The 18,888-nt window shown below is 46.1% G+C and overlaps 1 protein-coding gene across 1 annotated transcript in view; it reads right to left on the bottom strand.

The window, feature by feature from the left end:
• Positions 1–18,027, bottom strand: part of LOC139260045 (UDP-glucuronosyltransferase 1A1-like) — a 44,543-nt gene extending 26,516 nt beyond the window's left edge. The window contains exon 1 of the mRNA XM_070876130.1: positions 17,176–18,027. Within this exon, the coding sequence (XP_070732231.1) occupies positions 17,176–18,027 (852 nt within the window). The remainder of the gene's footprint in view (positions 1–17,175) is intronic.
• Between the last annotated feature and the right edge of the window lie 861 nt (positions 18,028–18,888).

The following is an 18,888-nucleotide window of genomic DNA, read 5'->3' as shown; positions in this document are numbered from 1 at the left end:
ATTTTGTATCGGCCTTCACAGTAGAAGACATTAAAAGCATCCCAATAATTGATAATCAAGGGACTATTGGAAGGGGGGAACGTAATACAATCACTATCACTAAAAAAAAAGTACTAGGCAAACTAATGGGACTAAAGGTGGACATGTCCCCTGGACCTAATTGCCTGCATCCTAGGGTCTAAAAAGAAGTGGCTGCAGAGATAGTGGATTCATTAGTTGTAATCTACCAAAATTCTTTGGATTCTGGAGAGGTCCCAGCGGATTGAAAAACCACAAATGTAATGTCCCTATTTAAGAAAGGAGGGAGACAGAAAGAAGGAAACTATAGACCAGTTTGCCTAACATCTGTCATTGGGAAAATGCTGGAGTCCATTATTAAGGAAGTAGTAGTGGGACATTTGGTAAAGCATAATTCAATCAACCAGAGTCAGCATGGTTTTATGAAAGGGAAATCATATTTGACAAATTTGCTGGAGTTCTTTGAGGATGTAACGAGCAGGGTGGATAAAAGGGAACCAGTAGTTGTGTATTTGGATTTCCAGAAGGTATTCGATAAGGTGCCACATAAAAGGTTACTGCACAAGATAAGAGTTCACGGGGTTGGGTAATATATTAGCATGGATGGAGGATTTGGCTAACTAACAGAAAACAGAGAGTCGGGAAAAATGGGTCATTTTCCAATTGGCAAACGTAACTAGTGTGGTGCCACCGGGATCAGTGCTGGGGCCTCTACTATTTATAATCTATATTAATGACTTGGATGAAGGGACTGAGTGCAATGTACTCACATTTGCTGATGATACAAAGATAGGTGGGAAAGCAAGTTGTGAGGAAGATGCAAAGAATCTGCAAAGGGATATAGATAGACTAAGTGAGTAGGCAAAAATTTGGCAGATGGATTATTATAATGTGGGAAAATGTGAGATTATCCACTTTGGTAGGAAAAATAAAAAAACAAATTATTATTTAAATGGGGAGAGATTACAAAATGCTGAGGTACAGAGGGATAAGGGGGTCCTTGTACATGAAACACAAAAAGTTAGCATACAGGTACAGTAAATAATTAGGAAGGCAAATGGAATGTTGGCCTTTGTTGCAAGGGGGATAGAGTACAAAAATAGGGAAATCCTGCTACAACTGTACAGGGTATTGGTGAGACCACACCTGGAGTACTGCGTATAGTTTTAGTCTCCTTATTTAAGAAGGGATATACTTGCATTGGAGGCAGTTCAGAGAAGGTTCATGAGGTTGATTCCTGAGATGAAGGGGTTGTCTTATGAGGAAAGCTTGAGCAAGTTGATCCTATACTCATTGGAGTTTAGAAGAATGAGAGGGGATCTTGTTGAAACATATAAGATTCTGAGGGGGCTTGACAGGGTAGATGCTGAGAGGATGTGTCTCCTCGTGGGGGAATCGAGAAATAAGGGGCATAGATTCAGAATAAAGGATCGCCCGTTTAAAACAGAAATGATGAGGAATTTCTTCTCTCAGAGTCATGGATCTTTGGAATCCTCTATCCCAGAGAGCTGTGGAGGCTGGGTCATTGAATAAATTTAAGGTGGAGTTAGATAGACTTTTGAATGATAAGGGAGTCAAGGGAGTCAAGGGTTATGGAGAGCAGGCAGGGAAGTGGAGTTGAGGCCAAAATCAGATCAGCCAAATGGCCTACTCTTGCTCCTATTTCTTATGTTCTTAAGTTCTTATGATCATACAGTGGACTGTAAAATGGGTGCAATTCGGCATAAGTGGCCAGTGTGGTATGAACATAATTGGAACATAACCAATGGGACTTCACGGTGTTAGAGCAAAGCACTAGTGGGGTGAAAAGATTTTCCTTCAGAGCGAGGCTGGGAAGTGCAAGGTAAGTGTCAGACAGCTTTCTATCATAAAGTTTTTCATTAGAAACATAGAAACATAGAAAATAGGTGCAGGAGTAGGCCTTAGAGCCTGCACTACCATTCAATATGATCATGGCTGATCATGTAACTTTAGTACCCCATTCCTGCTTTCTCTCCATACCCCTTGATCCCTTTAGCTGTAAGGGCCACATTTAACTCCCTTTTGAATATATCTAACGAACTGGTCTCAACAACTTTCTGTGGTAGAGAATTCCACAGGTTCACAATTCTCTGAGTGAAGAAGCTTCTCCCCATCTCGGTCCTAAATGGCTTACCCCTTATCTTTAGACTGTGACCCCTGGTTCTGGACTTCCCCAACATCGGGAACATTCTTCCAGCATCTAACCTATCCAATCCCATCAGAATTTTATATGTTTCTATGAGATTCCCCTCTCATTTTTCTAAATTCCAGTGAATATAAGCCTAGTCGATCAAGTCTTTCTTCATATGTCAGTCCTGCCATCCCAGGAATCAGTCTGGTGAACCTTTGCTGCACTCCCTCAATAGCAAGAATGTCCTTCCTCAGATTAGAATTAATTTAAATCACTCAGTAGAGAGTCTCCATTGTCTCGAATGCCTGCCGATTGACAGGAGAACCTGCCAGGAAGTGGGCCTTCAACTTCACAGAGGGTGCCCTGCAAGCCCTCCTGAATGAAATAGAGGGAAGAGGGGACTTGATCCTCAGCTCCATCACATCCCAGCCCTTATGTATGATCAGGAGGAAGGCATGGACAGAGGTGGCAGAGGCATTGAGTGCCACATCCATTGTCCTCAGGATGCCATGCAGTGCTGCATGAAATTGAATGACCTGACCACAGCAGGGAAGGTGAGACACTCACCATGCTCTTCCTTTCTTCTTCGCTCACAGTGGGTCCCACACTCAAGGCTGAGATGGAACTAAATTATCTTGGAATTCCTTGGAATGGTACAGACCAGTTGCCGTTTTGATCAGTCCACACACTCAAACGACTCTCAGCCTAACATTTCTCACTTTTTGTCTTTGCAGGGCAACATCGTGCACAATTTCCAAGAGGGCAAAGAGCAGGGTCATAAGAACATAAGAACATAAGAGATAGGAGCAGGAGTCGGCCACCTGGCTGATCTGATCATGGACTCAGCTCCACTTCCCTGCCCACTCCCCATAACCCTTTATTCCCTTATCCCTCAAAAATCTGTCTATCTCCGCCTTAAATATATTCAAAGACCCAGCCTCCACAGCAGAAAATTCCATAGATTTACAACTCTCTGAGACAAAAAATTCCTCCTCATTTCAGTTTTCAATGGGCGTCCCTTATTCTGAGACTATGTCCCTAGTTTTAGTTTCTCCTATGAGTGGAAATATCCTCTCTGCATCCACCTTGTTGAGTCCTCTCATTATCTTGCATGTTTCGAGAAGATCACCTCTCATTCTTCTGAACTTCTAAGTGTATAGGCCCAAACTACTCATTCTATCTTCATAAGTCAACGCCTTCATCTCCGGAATCAACCTAGTGAACCTCCTCTGAACAGCCTCCAATGCAAGTATAGCCTTCCTTAAATTTGGAGACCAAAACTGTATGCAGTACTCGAGGTGTGTCCTCACCAATACCCTGTACAGTTGTAGCAGGACTTTTCTGCTTTTACACTCTATCCCCCTTGTAATAAAGGCCAACATTCCATTTGCCTTCCTGATTACTTGCTTAACCTGCATACTAACGTTTTGTGTTTCATGCACAAGGACCCCAAATCCCTCTGTACTTAGAAACATAGAAACATAGAAAATAGGTGCAGGATTAGGCCATTCGGCCCTTCGAGCCTGCACCACCATTCAATATGATCATGGCTGATCATGCAACTTCAGTACCCCATTCCTGCTTTCTCCCCATACCCCTTGATCCATTTGACCATAAGGGCCACATCTATCTCCCTTTTGAATATATCTAACGAACTGGCCTCAACAACTTAATGTGGTAGAGAATTCCACAGGTTCACAATTCTCTGAGTGAAGAAGTTTCTCCTCATTCTTAGACTGTGACCCCTGGTTCTGGACTTCCCCAACATCGGGAACATTCTTCCTGCATCTAACCTCTCCAATTCTGTCAGAGTTTTATATGTTTGTATGAGATCCCCTCTCATTCTTCTAATTTCCACTGCAGCACTTTGCAATTTTTCTCCATTTAAATTATAATTTGCTTTTCTATTTTTTCTGCCAAAGTGGATAACCTCACATTGTCGCACATTATACTCCATCTGCCAAATTTTTGCGAACTCACAATTTGCTTTCCCACCCATCTTTGTATCATCAGCAAACATGGCTACATAACACTCGGTCCCTTCATCCAAGTCATTTAAATAGATTGTAAATAGTTGAGCATCGAACACCGTTCCCTGCGGCACCCCACTAGTCGCTGTTTGCCAACAAAATGACCCATTGATCCCGACTCTCTGTTTTCTGTTAGTTCGCCAACACGTTAAAAAAATTCATGCAGAGGCATCTTCCACCCCTCGAGTTCAGGACTTGAATATCGGGTCTGTAATGTCCTGTCCCTGCTGTACAGATTCACATGAGGCACATACTGAAGTCAAGGTCATTCAGGACCTGCACCTTTATTACACAGCTCTCAAACGCCACACTTGCCTGAGACCTGTCCTTATATACCTGTGTGGAACAGGTATGCAGTGTCTCCTGCAAGTGCACCCCTGGTGGTAAGGTAAGCTTGTGGTTACAGGTCATCTCTGGTTACAGTCATGTATAGCATGGTAAGATACAATTATGTACAATAGTGTGAGATACATGACATCGCCCTCCCCCAAGGTCTTATTGTCTTTATAGGTTCAGTCTCTCAGGTGGTCTATGCTCTCACGTGGAGCATCTTAGTTGTGGTTCAGTTGTTTGCCTTGGTGCCTGTTGTTCTTTCGGGGTGATTGCTGGTATCTCGCCTGGGCTGTCTGTTTCGTTCAGTATGATTGTTGGTGTCTCGCCTGGGCTGCCTGTTGGGATTGCCATTTCCTCAGGTTGTTCCCTCTGTCCACCAGGTGTGGTGTGAGTTCCACATTATAGTCTACCTCTGGTTCAGCAGTGTTGTTGGTAAATCGACTTTTGACTTGGTCTACATGCTTCCGACAGGTTTGGCCATTGTCCATTTGTACCACCAGTAGCCTGTTTTGATTCCTTGCCTGTTACTGTCCCTGCAAGCTATTTGGGACCCCTGCCATAGTTTACCACAAACACTTTGTCCCCTATCTCATTCCACCTCCCCCTCGAATTTCGGTCATGGTACTCAGTTAGCTTTCGGCGCTTTGCCTCAAGAATTTCATGCATGTCTGGGAGGATTAATGAGAGCCTTGTCTTTAAGGTCCATTTCATAAATAGTTGCGCGGGGGGAACTCCAGTCAATGAATGTGGACGAGATCTGTATGTCAGCAGCAGTCACGACAGGCGGCCCTGCAGCGTGGGACCTTGGATTTTGAGCATGCCTTGTTTAATGATCTGCACTGCTCGCTCCACCTGGCCGTCGGAGGCCGGCTTGAACGGTGCCGTCTTAACGTGATTTATGCCTTAGTCACTTATAAAATCTTGGAATTCTGCGCTGGTGAAGCACGGACCAATATCGCTGACCAATATGTCAGGAATGCCGTGCGTTGCGAACATGATTTCAAGGCTCTCCACAGTGGTGAAGGTGGTGCTCGAATTTAAAATGGTGCATTCGATCCACTTTGAAAATGCATCTACAACTACGAGGAACATTTTGCCCATGAATGGGCCCACATAGTCTACATGCACCCGCGACCACGGTTTGGTGGGCCAGGGCCAGGGGCTCAGGGGGGCCTCCCTGGGGGCATTACTGAGTTGGGCACAAATGGTGCACCATTGGACGCAGAGCTCCAAGTCCGCGTCAATGCCAGACCACTAGACGTGGGATCTGGCAATGGCCTTCATGAGAACGATCCCCGGGTGCTCGTGGTGGAGCTCCCGGACAAATGCCTCTCTGCCTCTCAGAGGCATAACTACTCAGCTGCCCCACATCAGGCAGTCTGCTTGAAGTGACAGCTCATGCATGCGCCTATGGAAAGGTATGATCTCCTCAGGCAGGCATCGCGAGCCTCTGCCCAGTCACTGGTTCAGACACATCTTTTTACTAGGGATAACGTGGGGTCGCTGGTCGTCCAGGCTCTGATATGGCGAGCCGTCATGGGCGAACCTGTGGACTCAAAGGCATTGATTGCCATGACTATCTCACAGTCCTGTTCGTCAGACCCTTCCGTGGTCACCAGGGGTAGCCTGTTAAGCGCATCGGCACAGTTGTTTGTGCCTGGTCTGTGCCTTATGGTGTAATCGTAAGACGCTAGCATGAGTGCCCACCATTGAATGCGCGCCGAGGCGTTGCCGTTTATTGCCTTGCTTTCAGATAGTAGGGATGTGAGGGGCTTGTGGTCGGTTTCTAACGCGAACTTGGCCCCGAAAAGATATTGGTGCATCTTTTTGACACCGTACACGCACGCGAGCGCCTCCTTCTCCACCATTCCATACCCACGCTCTGTCCTCGAAAGTGACCTGGAGGCATAAGCTATGGGTTGTAATTTACCCGCACTATTGACATGTTGTAAAACGCACCCGACCCCATACGCTGACGCATCACATGTAAGAACTAGCTTTTTACCTGGATCAAAGAAAGCCAAAACACTGTTGGAACACAGAAGGTTGCGTGCCTTATTGAAGGCGCGTTCCTGGGCATCCCCCCAAAACCAATCGCACCCCTTTCTGATTAGCACGTGGAGAGGCTCCAGCAGCGTGCTTAAGTTCTGCATAAAGTTTCCAAAGTAATTGAGTAGCCCAAGAAAGGCGCGCAGTTCTGAGACATTCCGGGGCCTGGGTGCCAGGCGAATTGCTTCTGTTTTGGACTCTGTTGGGCGGATTCCATCAGCGGCATTCCTCCTGCCCAAAAGTTCAACCTCGGGTGCGAGAAACAGGCACTTGGATTTCCTGACTTGTAGGCCTACTCGATCCAACCGCTTTAGTACTTCCTCTAAATTACGGAGATGGGAGTCGGTGTCCCTGCCCATGATAAGTGTGTCGTCTTGAAATACAACCATCCCCGGGATGGACTTAAGCATACTCTCCATGTTGCGCTGGAATATAGCAGCTGCCGACCTGATGCCGAATGGGCATCGATTGTACATGAAAAGGCCTCGATGTGTGTTGATGGTGATGAGTAGCTTGGACTCATCAGTCAATTCTTGCGTCATATACGCAGATGTGAGATCTAGTTTTGAGAAAAGTTTTCCTCCAGCCAATGTGGCAAATAAGTCCTCCGCTCTGGGCAGCGGGTATTGATCCTGTATGGAGACTCTGTTTATGGTAGATTTATAGTCCCTACAGATTCGTACGGATCCATCAGGCTTCATGACTGGGACGATGGGATTTGCCCAGTCGCTAAATTCCACGGGTGAGATAATGCCTTCCCGCAGAAGCCTGTCCAGTTCATGTTCAATCGTTTCCCTCATCACATAAGGCACAGCTCTGGCCTTGTGATGGACCGGTCTAACATTCTGTGTGATGTAGATTTTGACTTTAGCCCCTTTGAAGCTTCCGACACCTGGCTGAAAGAGATGTTCAAATCGACTTAGAACTGTTGAGCAGGAGGTCCGTTCCTCTGACGACATGGCATGAACATCATCCCATTTCCAGTTTAGTTTTGCCAGCCAGCTTCTCCCCAGCAGTGCTAGGAGATCTCCGGGGACAATCCACAGGGAAAGTCGGTTCACTGTCCCTTTGTGTGTGACTGCGAGCATGGCGCTGCCGAGGACTGGGATGATTTCTTTGGAAAAGGTCCTTAGTTTGGTGTCGACCCTTGTGAGTTTTGGTCCGTCTCTTTTGTGCGGCCACAGCTGTTCAAATTGTTGAGCGCTCATGAGAGATTGACTCGCTCCCATATCCAGCTCCATGTTGACGGATATCCCGTTGAGTAGGACCCTCATCATTATTGGAGGCGTCTTGTTGTAGGAGCAGTAGCCATTAATCATGTTGACCCGCTGTACATCGGTGTCCCGGGTACTGTCCCCACCATCTTCTGGTCCGCTTTCCAACCCTTCCGATTCGTATACAAGCCGAGCTGCCATTTTTCTGCACATGCGGGCCAGATGTCCTGTTTAGTCGCAGTTTCTGCAAACAGCATGCTGAAATCGACACCCCCTTGATGAGTGCCTTCCCCCACATCTCCAGCACAGACCGCTTCCATTGTTTCCAAAGAATGAGCTGCGTCTGGCTGATCTCTCTTGAGCTTCTCTCAGTTTGTAGTTGATTGCTCGCATTGTGGGTTGATGAGGTGTTCATGTGGCCCTTGATGGCTTCTGGTGCCACGGCCTGCTGTTGAGGGCCTGCTCTTCTGCCTTTGTCTGTTTGTGGGGGTAGCAGCTTGTTTCACGCTGTGAACCCCTTGTTCCGATTTTTCGTTAGTTGTCATACCCGCAGTGTAGATCAACCTCGTTTCTTCTTCTCCTGCCAAGAATGTCTGTCCAACCAGTGCTGCTGCCTCTAGGGTCAAGTTCTTGGTTTCTATGAGCTTTCGTAATATGCCTGCGTGGCCTATTCCTTCAATAAAAAAGTCTCTCAGTACTTCTCCCCTTAGTTCATCGGAGAACTCACATAAGCTAGCCAACCTCCGAAGTTCCGCCACGAAGTCGGGTATGCTCTGGCCCACACAGCATCTGTAGTTGTAGAACCTGTGTCTGGCCATGTGCAGGCTGCTCGCTGGCTTCAGGTGGTCTCTTACCAGTGTGCTCAACTCTTCAAACGACTTGCTTGCTGATTTCTCAGGTGCTAGCAAGTCCTTTATTAAAGCGTATGTTTTCGAGACACAGCTGGTCAAGAGATGGGCTCTTCTCTTGTCTGCCTTGTCCTCGCCTAACTAGTCTTTGGTTACAAAGCTTTGCTGGAGCCTTTCTATAAAGTCCTCCCAATTATCTCCAGCATTTTATTTTTCATCTGAGCCGTTGTTCGCCATTCTGTAGATTTTGTAATCCCGTAACTCGTCGTCACTGTAAAGTCCTGACCCTGCAGTACAGATTCACATACTGAAGTCAAGGTCACTCAGGACCTGCACCTTTATTACACAGCTCTCGAATGCCACACTTGCCTGAGACCTGTCCTTATGTACCTGTGTGGAACAGGTATGCAGTGTCTCCTGCAAGTGCACCCCTGGTGGTAAGGTAAGCTTGTGGTTACAGGTCATCTCTGGTTACAGTCATGTATAGCATGGTAAGATACAGTTATGTACAGTAGTGTGAGATACATGACAGGGTCCTTCATTGAAACATCTGTGAACTCATTCCTTTTGGCGTGGAAGCATGTCATCCTCGTTCGAGGGGCCGCCTATGATGATGATGAGTTAGCCAATCCTCTGTCCATGATAATATTTCACCCCCAACCCTGTGAACATTTATCTTGTGCAGTAACCTTTTATGTGGCACCTTATCGAATGCCTTCTGGAAATCCAAATACACCACATCCACTGGTTCCCCCTTATCCAACCTGCTTGTTACATCCTTAAAGAACTCCAGCAAATTTGTCAAACTTGATTTCCCTTTCATAAAACCAATGCCGACTCTGGTTGATTGACTCTGGTTTTTCCGAATGTCCCGCTACTGCTTCCTTAATAATGGACTCTAGTTTTTTTCCCAATGACAGATGTTAGGCTAACCGGTCTATAATTTCCTGCTTTTTGTCTGCCTCCTTTTTTAAATAGGGGTGTTACATTTGCAGTTTTCCAATCTGCTAGGACCGCCCCAGAATCCAGGGAATTTTGGTAGATTACAACCAATGCATCCACTATCTCTGTAGTCACTTCTTTTAAGACCCTAGGATGCAGGCCATCAAGTTCAGGGGATTTGTCCGCCTTTAGCCCTATTATTTTACCGAGTACTGCTTCATTAGTACTCGTGATTGTATTAAGTGTCTCCCTCCCTATAGCCCCTTGATTATCCACTATTAGGATGTTTTTAGTATCTTCTACTGTGAAGACTGCTACAAAATATTTGTTCAACATCTCTGCCATTTCCCTGTTCTCCATTATTAATAACCCTGCACCCTCTGAGCCCATGAGGAGAAGGCACTGGAGCTTTGGCCACGGTGGTGGGGAGGCAGGGAGTGTCCAGAGCCAGGTGAGTACCTTTCCACTTGCTATCTTTTGATTCTCTAGGAAAGGGCCCCACCTACTCCTATTTTGCTCCCCCTCCATGCAGCATCTCAGCACTGGCAAAGGCAACTATTCTAACCATGTGTTTATTATTTCCCACAAATCATTCAAGGCAGTCGCTGTGGAGGTAGAGAAGGATGAGGAGGAGGAGGAGGAAGAGGAGATGGAGAAGGTGGTAAGTGGGGGGGAATTGGTTGAGAGGGATGGGGAGCAGCTTCTGGAGGAGCTGGAGATCACAGACCCTGGTTTTGTCGTGCAGCTTGCCCCCATTGAGCTGCCAGATGAGGAAGTAATGGAAAGCCAAAGCCTCACACCTCCCTTCTTTCCTGGGAGTGCATCCACCTTCAGACTACCACCAAGCAGAGTCAGAATTACCCAACTCTCCTCAAGCATGAACACATTCTACCATGACAAGTGAATGCCTGAAGAACAGGTGCGCTCTCCAGATGTATGAAAGAGGTTTTTGGGAGCATGGAGACTCTGAGTAGGTGAGACCGGCAGCCACGGACTGTTGAGTCAGCCAAAGTGCTCCTTGTCAGTTGAGACCTGGATGCTTTCCGAGCCAGGTACTTGCATGTGGGGTTGGGTTGCTGCAAGCAACCCGCGGGAAAAATATCATAAGGGCATTGAAAAATAAGTGTGCCATTTTCATTTTTTTGAACGCTTTTGTTTATTAGTTATAAAAATGTTGGAGAAGGGAAAAAAGCAGTTTTGACTGACAGTCACAAACCATCTGATTTGGTAAGGACGAGTTGGTTTGTTTCTCAATTGGTGTGGAAAGGTGGGGAACCGCGTGGATGGATGTGTTGCATGACCAATAGCAAGAGCGTGGGGGCAGAGTGGTAAGAGGTGGGAGGTCAAGTGATGAAATCTCCTGGAATAAGTCCAACCATAGTTGGCAAGCCTGATTTTAGGGTGCTGTTTACATAAAAACATAGAAACATAGAAAATAGGAGTAGGCCATTCGACTCTTCGAGCCTGCACCACCATTCAATAAGATCATGGCTGATCATTCCCTCAGTACCCCTTTCCTGCTTTCTCTCCATTCCCCTTGATCCTCTTAGCCGTAAGTGCCATATCTAACTCCCTCTTGAATATATCCAATGAACTGGCATCAACAACTCTCTGCAGTAGGGAATTCCACAGGTTAACAACTCTCTGAGTGAAGAAGTTTCTCCTCATCTCAGTTCTAAATGGCCTACCCCTTATCTTAAGACTATGTCCTCTGGTTCTGGACTTCCCCAACATCAGGAACATTCTTCCCGCATCTAACCTGTCCAGTCCCGTCAGAATCTTATACGTTTCTATGAGATCCCCTCTCATCCTTCTAAACTCCAGTGAATAAAGGCCCAATTGATCCAGTCTCTCCTCATATGACAGTCCAGCCATCCCTGGAATCAGTCTGGTGAACCTTCGCTGCACTCCCTCAATAGCAAGAACGTCCTTCCTCAGATTCGGAGACCAAAACTGAACACAATATTCCAGGTGAGGCCTCACTAAGGCCCTGTACAACTGCAGTTAGACTTCCCTGTTCCGATACTCAAATGCCCTAGCTATAAAGGTCAACATACCATTTGCCTTCTTCACCGCCTGCTGTACCTGCATGCCAATTTTCAATGACTAATGAACCATGACACCCAGGTCTCGTTGCACCTTCCCTTTTCCTAATCTGCCACCATTCAGATAATATTCTGCCTTCGTGATTTTGCCTCCAAAATGGATAACCTCACGTTTATCCACATTATACTGCATCTGCCATGCATTTGCCCACTCACCTAACCTATCCAAGTCACTCTTAGCGTCCTCCTCACAGCTCACACCGCCACCCAGTTTAGTGTCGTCTGCAAACCTTGAGATATTACACTCAATTCCTTCATCTAAATCATTAATGTGTATTGTAAAGAGCTGGGGCCCCAGCAGTGAGCCCTGCGGCACTCCACTAGTCACTGCCTGCCATTCTGAAAAGGACCCGTATATCCCGACTCTCTGCTTCCTGTCTGCCAACCAGTTCTCTATCCACGTCAGTACATTACTCCCAATACCATGAACTTTGATTTTGCACACCAATCTCTTCTGCAGGACCTTGTCAAAAGCCTTTTGAAAGTCCAAATACACCACATCTACCGGTTCTCCCTTGTCCACTCTGCTAGCTACATCTTCAAAAAATTCCAGAAGATTTGTCAAACATGATTTCCCTTTCATAAATCCATGCTGACTTGGACCGATCCTGTCACTGCTTTCCAAATGCGCTGCTATTTCATCCTTAATGATTGATTCCAACATTTTCCCCACTATTGATGTCAGGCTAACCGGTCTATAATTACCCGTTTTCTCTCTCCCTCCTTTTTTAAAAAGTTACATTAGCTACCCTCCAGTCCATAGGAACTGATCCAGAGTCGATAGGCTGTTGGAAAATGATCACCAATGCATCCACTATTTCTAGGGCCACTTCCTTAAGTACACTGGGATGCAGACTACCAGGCCCTGGGGATTTATCAGCCTTCAATCCCATCAATTTCCCTGACACAATTTCCCGCCTAATAAGGATATCCTTCAGTTCCTCCTTCTCACTAGATCCACTGTCCCCTAATACATTAGGAAGATTATTTGTGTCTTCCTTCGTGAAGACAGAACCAAAGAATTTGTTCAATTGGTCTGCCAGTTCTTTGTTCCCCATTATAAATTCACCTGAATCTGACTGCAAGGGACCTACGTTTGTCTTCACTAATCTTTTTCTCTTCACATATTTATAGAAGCTTTTGCAGTCAGTTTTTATGTTCACTGCAAGCTCACCAGACTGATTCCAGGGATGGCTGGACTGACATATGAGGAGAGACTGGATCAACTGGGCCTTTATACACTGGCGTTTAGAAGGATAGATCTCATAGAACCGTATAAGATTCTGACAGGACAGGACAGGTTAGATGCGGAAAGAATGTTCCTGATGTTGGGGAAGTCCAGAACCAGGGGACACAGTCTTAGGATAAGGGGTAGGCCATTTAGGACTGAGATGAGGAGAAACTTCTTCACTCAGAGAGTTGTTAACCTGTGGAATTCCCTGCCGCAGAGAGTCGTTGATGCCAGTTCATTGGATATATTCAAGAGGGAGTTAGATGTGGCCCTTACGGCTAAAGGGATCAAGGGGTATGGAGAGAAAGTGGGAAAGGGGTACTGAGGTGAATGATCAGCCATGATCATATTGAATGGTGGTGCAGGCTCGAAGAGCCGAATGGCCTACTCCTGCACCTATTTTCTATGTTTCTATGTTTCTATGTTTCCTCTCGTACTCTATTTTCCCTCTTTTAATTAAACCCTTAGTCCTCCTCTGTTGAATTCTAAATTTCTCCCAGTCCTCAGGTTGTTACTTTTTCTGACCAATTTATATGCCTCTTCCTTGGTTTTAACACTATCCTTAATTTCCCTTGTTAGCCGCGGTTGAGCCACCTTCCCCGTTTTATTTTTACTCCAGACAGGGATGTATAATTGCTGAAGTTCATCCATGTGATCATTAAATGTTTGCCATTGCTTATCCACCGTCAACCCTTTAAGTATCCTTTGCCAGTCTATTCTAGCCAATTCACCCCTCATACCATCGAAGTTACCTTTCCTTAAGTTTAGGACCCTAGTTTCCGAATTAACTGTGTCACTCTCTTAATAAAGAATTCTACCATATTATGGTCACACTTCTCCAAGGGGCCTCGCACAACAAGATTGTTAATTAGTCCCTTCTCATTACACATCCAGCCTAGGATGGCCAGCTCGCTAGTTGGTTCCTTGACATATTGGTCTGGAAAACCATCCCTAATACACTCCAGGAAATCCTCCCGCACCGCATTGCTACCAGTTTGGTTAGCCCAATCAATATGTAGATTAAAGTCGCCCATGATAACTGCTGTACCTTTATTGCACACATCCCTTTTTACTTGTTAGATGCTGTCCCCAACTTTACTACTACTGTTTGGTGGTCTGTACACAACTCCCACTAGCGTTTTCTGCCCTTTGGTATTCCGCAGCTCCACCCATACCGATTCCACATCATCCAGGCTAATGTCCCTCCTTACTATTGCATTAATTTACTCTTTAACCAGCAACACCACCACGCCTCATTTTCCTCTCTGCCTATCCTTGCTAAATGTTGAATACCCCTGGATGTTGAGTTCCCAGCCTTGGTCACCCTGGAGCCATGTCTCCGTGATGCCAATTACATCATATCCGTTAACTGCTCTTTGCGCAGTTAATTCGTCCACCTTATTCCGAATACTCCTCGCATTGAGGCACAGAGCCTTCAGGCTTGTCTTTTTAACACACTTTGCTCCTTTAGAATTTTGCTGCAATGTGGCCCTTTTTGTTTTTTGCCTTGGGTTTCTCTGCCCTCCAGTTTCACTATTCTCCTTTCTATCTTTTGCTTCTGCCGCCATTTTGTTTCCCTCTGTCTCCCTGCATAGGTTCCCATCCCCCTGCCATGTTAGTTTAACTCCTCCCCAACAGCACTAGCAAACACTCCCCCGAGGACATTGGTTCCAGTCCTGCCCAGGTGCAGACCATCCGGTTTGTACTGGTTCCACCTCCCCCAGAACCGTTTCCAATGTCCCAGGAATTTGAATCCCTCCCTTTTGCACCAGTTCTCAAACCACGTATTCATCTGGGCTATCCTGCGATTCCTACTCTGACTAGCACGTGGCACTGGTAGCAATCCTGAGATTACTACTTTTGAGATCCTACTTTTTAATTTATCTCCGAGCTCCCTAAATTCATCTTGTAGGACCTCATCCCATTTTTTACCGATATCATTGGTACCTATATGCACCACGACAACTGGCTGTTCACCCTCCCTTTTCAGAATGTCCTGCACCCGCTCCGAGACATCCTTGACCCTTGCACCAGGGAGGCAACATACCATCCTGGAGTCTCGTTGTGGCCGCAGAAACGCCTATCTATTCCCCTTACAATCAAATCCCCTATCACTATAGCTCTCCCACTCTTTTTCCTGCCCTCCTGTCCAGCAGAGCCACCCACGGTGCCATGAACTTGGCTGCTGCTGCCCTCCTCTGACGAGTCATCCCCCTCAACAGTACCCAAAGCTGTGTATCTGTTTTGCAGGGGGATGACCGCAGGGGACCCCTGCACTACTTTCCTTGCACTGCTCTTCCTGTTGGTCACCCATTTACTATCTGACTGCGTACCCTTTACCTGCAGTAAGACCAAATCGCTCGATGTGCTATTCACGTCATTCTCAGCATCATGGATGCTCCAGAGTTCATCCACCCACAGCTCCAGTACCGCAATGCGGTCTGTCAGGAGCTGCAGGCGGATGCACTTCCCGCACATTTAGTCATCAGGGACACCGGAAGTGTTCCTGACTTTCCACATAGGACAGGAGGAGCATAACACGTGTCCAAGCTGTTCTGCCATGAATTAACCCTTAGATAAACTTAACAATGCTAAGGTTACTTACTGATAAAGAAAAGAAAAAAGAAAAACTACTTACCAATCACCAGCCAATCACTTACCCCCTTGGCTGTGACGTCACCTTTCGATTTCTTTCTATTTCTTTTTTGCCTTCTCTCCCCACTGCAGCTGCACCAGCTGGGCCTTTATAGACCTCACCAACGTCCCAAACTCCTGCCTCTCCGACTGCCGCCACCTCTCCTCTGCCGCTGGGCCTTTATACACCTCACCAACGTCCCAAACTCCTGCCTCTCCGACTGCCGCCTCTCCTCTGCCGCTGGGCCTTTATAGACCTCACCAACGTCCCAAACTCCTGCCTCTCCGACTGCCGCCACCTCTCCTCTGCCGCTGGGCCTTTATAGACCTCACCAACGTCCCAAACTCCTGCCTCTCCGACTGCCGCCTCTCCTCTGCCGCTGGGCCTTTATACACCTCACCAACGTCCCAAACTCCTGCCTCTCCGACTGCCGCCACCTCTGCCGCTGGGCCTTTATAGGCCTCACCAACGTCCCAAACTCCTGCCTCTCCGACTGCCGCCACCTCTCCTCTGCCGCTGGGCCTTTATACACCTCACTAACGTCCCAAACTCCTGCCTCTCCGACTGCCGCCACCTCTGCCGCTGGGCCTTTATAGGCCTCACCAATGCCCCGAACTTCCGCCTCTCCGATTGCCGCCACCTCTGCCTCCGCTGTTGATGCTTCACTCTCCAGGCCCCCTATCTCTAGTTCTCCCCCTCCCAATCCTCCTCCTCCATGATAATGGTAAGCAAAGGTAGAGCCACCTTAAACATTCACTCCCTCCACCACTGGCACACTGTGGCTGCAGTGTGAACCATCTACAAGATGCACTACAGCAACTCGCCAAGGCTTCTTTAGCAGCACCTCCCAAACCCGTGCCCTCCTCCACCTAGAAGGACAAGAGTAGAAAGTGCATAGGAACACCAACACCTCCAAGATTCGCTCCAAGTCACACACAGCATCCTGACTTGGAAATATATCGCTGTTACTTCATTGTCGCTGGGTCGATATCCTGGAACTCCCTACCTTACAGCACTGTGGTGGGTCCTTCACCACACAGACTGCAACGGTTCAAGAAGAAGGCCTAGCAGCATAGCCTCAAGGGCAACTAATGATTGGCAATAAATGCTGGCCTTGCCAGTGACACCCATATCCACAGAATGAATAAAGAGAAGGCCCAGGTTACTCTCAATCTACTTTAATGTAATATCTTATGTCAACACCCAGAGTCTCATTAAGTAGAATATTTAACCAACCAGTAGATCCAAGTGAAGTGCAGTTGATCAGCAAAGTCTCAAAAATATATGAGGATAGTGGAGAAGGTAATGTTCCTGGTGTGAATGAGTACTGTTAGAGCACAATGAGAATTGGATCAGTGTACCTCAGCATGTATATAAATTTCAAAACTACATGCCAAGTTTGGATATTAAAACAGCACTGATAAATTTATCAAATTAAATAGATGGCTATTCAAATGACCTACAAACTCAAATAAATAGATAATTATATCAGATTACATGCATTACATGCATTTCTAGTTCCAATGATGTACGTATTTGACATTTAACACCCCCCATCCTTGCATTTGTTATGTAAAGGCATATTCTCCCATTCCATTCACTAAGATGCTGCTCCTACCTGAGATAAGGCTTTTCCCTCCTTGCAGTTGATGCCTCCAACTAAGACCATATTTGGCATCAGAGGTCTCGGATACTCAAATATGAAGTCAAACCGCATCAACCAAATGGAAGCACGACCCAGCAGTTGGACCAGTGTCACCTCTCTCTGAAGGAACTTGGTGGCCAGCTCTTCAAAAGGTGAATATATAAAATGGCACAGCAATGGCTCCCATAAACTGGCCAGCACGTTTTTTGTCCTTTGGAGGAAGGTCATTCGATCCGTGTTCCCTGTGAAAAACCTTGGCACGTAGGAGAGTGGCCTGGGACACTGAGTGGCTAAATAATCCAAACTGCAAGGGATTCCTCGCAGCAGATTCACAGTGGGCAGTGAGAGATACTCAGCAATAATTGCACCACAAGGGACGAAAGGGTCAGTCAGTAAAGCGTCAAACTTTTCTTCAGCCAACTCCTTCATCAGCTCTGTGTTGTACAGCAGACTCTCGCAGGTAGTCAGGAAGAACTGTCTGAACTTACTCACATGTTCCAAGGTTTTACTAAGCTTTTCGTAAGAAGTTCCATCATAAAAAGCTAACTCTATTAGACTTTTGAATATCTGATCCACTTCATCTTTGTTGAAGGGAATGGAATAAGTCTTACTGCTGTAGTGGCGGGACGCCTTAATTATCAAGCTGTTTTCAGGAAAAACAACAACAATATTATGTCCCCTTTCATGAAGTTCCTCCAGGACAATTCGTATGCTCAGCCAATGGCTCCCATCGGCAGGAATAACCAACAGCTTTCCGCTTTCAGCTGGGCTCCAAAAGCACTGCAAGCAAACCAGTAGGCATCCTAGCTTAAAAGTCAAAGCCATCCTGTGAAGTAACTTAAAGCCACTGGGGAAAATTCAGTAACAGAATCTGGCTTGAGCCCTCAGCATTTAAATATCATCTGGTGAAAACCCATACAAATTTGCTTTAAGATACTATCATTTATAGAATCTGTTAAATCTGAAATGTTAATGCTTAACAGCACAGTGTGCAAACATTTACTTGAACTCACATTTTTTCAGTTAATGTTTTCAAATCTTAAATTTCACATAGTGATAAAGCTGCAGCACAGAATTCTGTATTTTAAGAAAGAGGTTGCATTTCTATAGCGCCTTTCACGCCCTCAGGATGTCCCAAAGCGCTTCACAGCCAATTAAGTACTTTTGAAGTATAGTCACTGTTGTAATGTCTGTTGAATATACTCTATCACGCTAACTCGGACCGTGTCATTGTGAACAATAGATGGAATGGGGTTGACAGTTGATCCTAATAATTTGCTTTAATTGTTCTTTCATTTTATTAAATGAATGAGGGGTTTTGAAAGAGTAAATAGGGATAATCTATTTCCACTGACAGCAGGGTCGGTAAGCAGAGGACACAGATTTAAAGTAATTGAAAAAAGAAGGAAGGGGGAGAAGGTGTGAATTGTTTTTATGCAGCGAATTGCTATGATGTGGAATGCATTAACTGAAAGGGTGCTGGAAGTGGATCCAATAGTAACTTTTAAAAGGGAATTGGATATATACCAGAAAAGAAAACATTTGCAGGGCTATGGGGAACGAGCAGGGGAGTGGGACTAATTGGATAGCTCTTTTAAAGAGCCAGCACAGGCACAATGGGCTGAATGGCCTCCTTCTATGCTGTAAAATTCTACAATTGATTCTTTGCAAAACCAGATGATCTCT

This window comes from Pristiophorus japonicus, chromosome 3 (genome assembly GCF_044704955.1).
Source record: "Pristiophorus japonicus isolate sPriJap1 chromosome 3, sPriJap1.hap1, whole genome shotgun sequence".
In the NCBI taxonomy this organism is placed as follows: Eukaryota; Metazoa; Chordata; class Chondrichthyes; family Pristiophoridae; genus Pristiophorus; species Pristiophorus japonicus.
The sequence above is the reverse complement of the archived record's forward strand: the minus strand, read 5'-3'. Positions and strand labels throughout refer to the sequence as shown.